The sequence below is a fragment of the Capricornis sumatraensis genome, chromosome 23 (genome assembly GCF_032405125.1).
Source record: "Capricornis sumatraensis isolate serow.1 chromosome 23, serow.2, whole genome shotgun sequence".
NCBI classification, from domain to species: Eukaryota; Metazoa; Chordata; class Mammalia; order Artiodactyla; family Bovidae; genus Capricornis; species Capricornis sumatraensis.
In genome coordinates this window covers 11,410,994-11,416,993 of record NC_091091.1, presented here as the reverse complement: position 1 = coordinate 11,416,993, position 6,000 = coordinate 11,410,994, and the positions used below count along the sequence as shown (strand labels likewise).

At 42.4% G+C, this 6,000-nt stretch overlaps 1 protein-coding gene across 1 annotated transcript in view; it reads left to right on the top strand.

Moving 5' to 3' along the window:
- The first annotated feature begins 475 nt into the window (after positions 1-475).
- Positions 476-6,000, top strand: part of ANKRD22 (ankyrin repeat domain 22) — a 28,601-nt gene continuing 23,076 nt past the window's right edge. The window contains exon 1 of the mRNA XM_068961730.1: positions 476-599. Within this exon, the coding sequence (XP_068817831.1) occupies positions 579-599 (21 nt within the window). The 5' untranslated portion in view covers positions 476-578. The remainder of the gene's footprint in view (positions 600-6,000) is intronic.

Genomic DNA, 6,000 nt, shown 5'->3' with positions numbered 1-6,000 from the left:
GGAATGTTAAACAAACTTATCTGTGAATAAAGATAGCAATAATCCATTAGTTTTAAAGTTGATTTTTCACAAAGGTCAAGTCCTGTGCCGACATATATGGGTCTAACAAGTGAGTTTGTTTGCACTTAGCCTTTCTCAATAGCTACTGAAAACCAGATTTCACTAGGAAATGTCCCAAACACAGTACCCCGTTTTGAGCCCCGAGTCCTTCCTGCCCCTGTGAGAACTTTCCTTCCCTCTTCAACTCTGCTTCCTCCTTTTCACGTCACCACTGGCAGAGTAGATAGGACTCAGAAACCGGTTCCTCGGGGTTGTAACATTAGATGATGCAAGCCTGGGTCATTCATTACACAGTAAACTAATACCCTTGCTTCCCTGGGTTGGGCTCACTGGAAGGTGTGTTGCTGCCTGGGCTGCTGAAAGAGTACTCACCGGCGTGGGAAGATACGACTTGCCACTGACCGACCTGGGCTTCTAGAGACCTTTCTCTGGACTGGGGAGGATTTGGATATTAACTGGAAATACCTCGAGAAGATTGAAGAAGCTGTAGAGGTGAAGTAAATCCGTGAAGGCCTACTATGGGAATCCTATACTCTGAGGTGTGTAAGTTCTCTGGAAATAAGATTCCCAGGGTGTTAAGACTGGCTCCTGCTTTTCAAATGGAACTTCCTATCCCTCTTAATATGTCTCCATTTCTCTTTTCTAATTTTCTGTAAGGGCACTAAGTCGAAATAAGGTCCTGCGTGCTAGTCTTTTTGATATGTTTAATATTGTTAAGGCAATATTATTTTGCAGCTCTAAAACTTCAGCTAGACAGAGTCATAGTGTGTACAAGTCATGATGTCCAGATGTTTATGGGGGTAATTTGGATTCATAAAATGAAATTTATGAAGATGGAGTTAATGGAGTTGTATTTTTTGATGTCAAATATCCAGGGGATAACTCAAAATTGTCCTCAGCTGAATTTTCTAAACAGACAAAAGATAGCCTGGTTCTTTTAAGGATCCATTTGTATAATACAGAGTAACACCTTTTTTCTTGGTATTTGAAGGGAAGTTCACCTCTAGCAGTTACTAATAAAGCCTCTGTCTATATAGAAGACAGATAAAAACAGAATATATTTTGATATCTTTCTTTTCACATCTGATGGATACAGAAATACTTTTTCCTACATTGAGAGTAACCAGTTAGAATCAAATAGATTTTTACTAATGTTTTAAAGGAGAACAAGAGAGTGATGTTTAAACAAGAGAGGAAATGATGCTATTATTCACGATTTGCTCCCTCTCCTCTCTGACACAAATAGCCTGTCTGTCTGCATTTCATTGCAGACGCTCAGTAGAACCTCTTTGAGTGGTTCGTCTGTTACTAAAGGCAGTTTCTCAGTGTTGGCAGTTTTGTCTAATGCCAGTTGTGGGTGTGTGTTTCTGTAGTCAACTTGTTCTTTAATTAGTTTATATTTCTAGGTATGTCTTGACCAACGACTGCAGGCTGGTGAAAAACTCACATAGATGAAAGTGTCAACACGTATAATATTCTAAAATGCTACTCCGGCTTTTCTTAAACCATAGATTGCCTAAGCGCCGGGGAGAGGAACTTGTTGAAAATGCAGTTTCAAGGGCCCCCACCCCAGAGAGTCTGTTTCACTCAGTTTGGGGGAGGGTCCAGAAACCTACTTTGTAGAGGAGCCTCTCAAGTGATCCTGATGTAGGCGATCAGCTTACCACCTCTTGGAGAGAAACACTGCTTTATTTATTTATTTTATATTTTATTTTGCTTTACAATGCTGTATTGGTTTTGCCATACATCAACATGAATCTGCTATGGGTGTACACGTGTTCCCAATCCTGAACCCCCCTCCCTCGTCCCTCCCCATACCATCTCTCTGGGTCATTCCAGTGCGCCAGCCCCAAGCATCCCGTATCCTGCATCGAACCTAGACTGGTGATTCATTTCTTATATGATATTATACATGTTTCAGTGCCATTCTCCCAAGAGAAATACTGCTTTAGGCCAGTGCTTTTCAAATTTTAATGTGCATACAGGTCACTCAAACATCTTGTTCAAATATAGATTATTATTCTGTAGGTCTGGCTGGGCCTAAAATAATGCTGCTGGGCCAGGACCACAGCTGTGAGTTTTAGTCGTTTCCTTCTCCAAGGGATCTTCCCAACATAGGGATCGAACCCAGGTCTCCTGCATTGCAGGCGAATTCTTTCCTAACTGAACCAATAGGGAAGACCAGACTGTAGTTTAGGCCCCAGAAATAACTACTTACAGAAATTTCTGTGTGAGCAGTGTAATTGTTAATGGCCTGCTGATGTGGCAGGTGGTTGAGTCAAGGCAAGGTAAGACATAATGAGTTACTTAGCAGTATCAATGTGGGCTTCCCTGGTGGCTCAGAGGTTAAAGCGTCCGCCTCCAAATGCAGGAGACCCGGGTCCGATCCCTGGGTCAGGAAGATCCCCTGGAGAAGGAAATGGTAACCCACTCCAGTATTCTTGCCTGGAGAATCCCATGGAAGGAGAAGCCTGGTAGGCTACAGTCCATGGGCTCGCAAAGAGTTGGACACGATTGAGGGACTTCACTTCACTAGCAGTATCAATGAGAATATCCTCAGAAGCAGAATGAATGGTTCACTTTTCAGATATATTGAGGACAAAGCAATGTGGAATTCACTGTCATATTTGAAAGCAAATACAACACCCACATGCATATACACACATCACATGCTTACACAGTTCAGTTAGGTTGAGTCGCTCAGTCGTGTCCGACTCTTTGAGACCCCAGGAATCGCAGCACGCCAGGCCTCCCTGTCCATCACCATCTCCCGGAGTTCACTCAGACTCACATCCATCGAGTCTGTGATGCCATCCAGCCATCTCATCCTGGGTCATCCCCTTCTCCTCCTGCCCTCAATCCCTCCCAGCATCAGAGTCTTTTCCAATGAGTCAACTCTTCGCATGAGGTGGCCAAAGTACTGGAGTTTCAGCCTCAGCATCATTCCTTCCAAAGAAATCCCAGGGTTGATCTTCAGAATGGACTGGTTGGATCTCCTTGCAGTACAAGAGACTCTCAAGAGTCTTCTCCAACACCACAGTTCAAATGCATCAATTCTTCGGCACTCAGCCTTCTTCACAGTCCAACTCTCACATCCATACGTGACCACTGGAAAAACCATAGCCTTGACTAGACGGACCTGAGTCGGCAAAGTAATGTCTCTGCTTTTGAATATACTGTCTAGGTTGGTCATAACTTTTCTTCCAAGGAGTAAGCGTCTTTTCATTTCATGGCTGCACTCACCATCTGCAGTGATTTTGGAGCCCCCAAAAATAAAGTCTGACTCTGTTTCCACTGTTTCCCATCTATTTCCCATGAAGTGATGGGACCAGATGCCATGATCTTCGTTTTCTGAATGTTGAGCTTTAAGCCAATTTTTTTCCCTCTCCTCTTTCACTTTCATCAAGAGGCTTTTTAGCTCCTCTTCGCTTTCTGCCATAAGGTTGGTGGCATCTGCATATCTGAGGTTATTGATATTTCTCCCGGCAATCTTGATTCCAGCTTGTGCTTCTTCCAGCCCAGCATTTCTCATGATGTACTCTGCATAGAAGTTAAATAAGCAGGGTGACAATATACAGCCTTGACGTACTCCTTTTCCTATTTGGAATCAGTCTGTTGTTCCATGTCCAGTTCTAATTGTTGCTTCCTGACCTGCATACAGATTTCTCAAGAGGCAGGTGAGGTGGTCTGGTATTCCCATCTCTTTCAGAATTTTTCACAGTTTCTTGTGATCCACAGAGTCAAAAGCTTTGTCATCGTCAATAAAGCAGAAAGAGCTGTTTTTCTGGAACTCTCTTGCTTTTTCCATGATCCAGCGGATGTTGGCAATTTGATCTCTGGTTCCTCTGCCTTTTCTAAAACCAGCTTGAACATCAGGAAGTTCACGGTTCATGTATTGCTGAAGCCTGGTTTGGAGAATTTTGAGCATTACTTTACTAGCATGTGAGATGAGTGCAATTGTGCGGTGGTTTGAGCATTCTTTGGCATTGCCTTCTTAGGAATTGGAATGAAAACTGACCTTTTCCAGTCCCATGGCCACTGCTGAGTTTTCCAAATTTGCTGGCATATTGAGTGCAGCACTTTCACAGCATCATCTTCAGGATTTGAAATAGCTCCACTAGAATTCCATCACCTCCACTAGCTTTGTTTGTAGTGATGCTTTCTAAGGCCCACTTGACTTCACATTCCAAGATGTCTGGCTCTAGATTAGTGATCACATCATCATGATTATCTGGGTCGTGAAGATCTTTTTAGTACAGTTCTTCCGTGTATTCTTGCCACCTCTTCTTAATATCTTCTGCTTCTGTTAGGTCCATACCATTTCTGTCCTTTATCGAGCCCATCTTTGCATGAAATGTTCCCTTGGTATCTCTAATTTTCTTGAAGAGATCTCTAGTCTTTCCCATTCTGTTGTTTTCCTCTATTTCTTTGCATTGATCGCTGAAGAGGCTTTCTTATCTCTTCTTGCTATTCTTTGGAACTCTGCATTGAGATGCTTGTATTTTTCCTTTTCTTCTTTGCTTTTTGCCTCTCTTCTTTTCACAGCTATTTGTAAGGCCTCCCCAGACAGCCATTTTGTTTTTTTGCATTTCTTTTCCATGGGGATGGTCTTGATCCCTGTCTCCTGTACAATGTCACGAACCTCATTCCATAGTTCATCAGGCCCTCTGTCTATCAGATCTAGACCCTTAAATCTATTTCTCACTTCCACTGTATAATCATAACGGATTTGATTTAGGTCATACCTGAATGGTCTAGTGGTTTTCCCTACTTTCTTCAATTTAAGTCTGAATTTGGCAATAAGGAGTTCATGATCTGAGCCACAGTCAGCTCCTGGTCTTGTTTTTGTTGACTGTATAGAGCTTCTCCGTCTTTGGCTGCAAAGAATATAATCAATCTGATTTCGGTGTTGACCATCTGGTGATGTCCATGTGTAGAGTCTTCTCTTGTGTTGTTGGAAGAGGGTGTTTGCTATGACCAGTGCATTTTCTTGGCAAAACTCTATTAGTCTTTGCCCTGCTTCATTCCACATTCCAAGGCCAAATTTGCCTGTTACTCCAGGTGTTTCTTGACTTCCTACTTTTGCATTCCAGTCCCCTATAATGAAAAGGATATCTTTTTTGGGTGTTAGTTCTAAAAGATCTTGTAGGTCTTCATAAAGCCGTTCAACTTCAGTTTCTTCAGCATTACTGGTTGGGGCATAGACTTGTGTTACTGTGATATTGAATGGTTTGCCTTGGAGATGAACAGAGATCATTCTGTCGTTTTTGAGATTGCACCCAAGTACTGCATTCCGGACTCTTCTGTTAACCATGATGGCTACTTCATTTCTTCTGAGGGATTCCTGCCCACAGTAGTAGATATAATGGTCATCTGAGTTAAATTCACCCATTCCAGTCCATTTTAGTTCGCTGATTCCTAGAATGTCGACGTTCACCCTTGCCATCTCTTGTTTGACCACTTCCAATTTGCCTTGATTCATGGACCTGATATTCCAGGTTCCTATGCAATATTGCTCTTTACAGCATCAGATCTTGCTTCTATCACCAGTCACATCCACAGCTGGGTATTGTTTTTGCTTTGGCTCCATCCCTTCATTCTTTCTGGAGTTATTTCTCCACTGATCTCCAGTAGCATATTGGGCACCTACTGACCTGGGGAGTTCCTCTTTTGGTATCCTATCATTTTGCCTTTTCATACTGTTCATGGGGTTCTCAAGGCAAGAATGCTGAAGTGGCTTGCCATTCCCTTCTCTAGGGATGCTTACACACATCCCTAAAAGACTTTAACTTACCCAGAAACTCATAGGTAATTATCCAAAGCTCATAATTAATATTGAATTGTGAATAGTATTGACTGAAAAACACATGCACAACCTAAAAGTTGAGAGTTATGTTTTATTCAGCAGACACTCTGAGGACCAAGCCCAGAACGCAACAT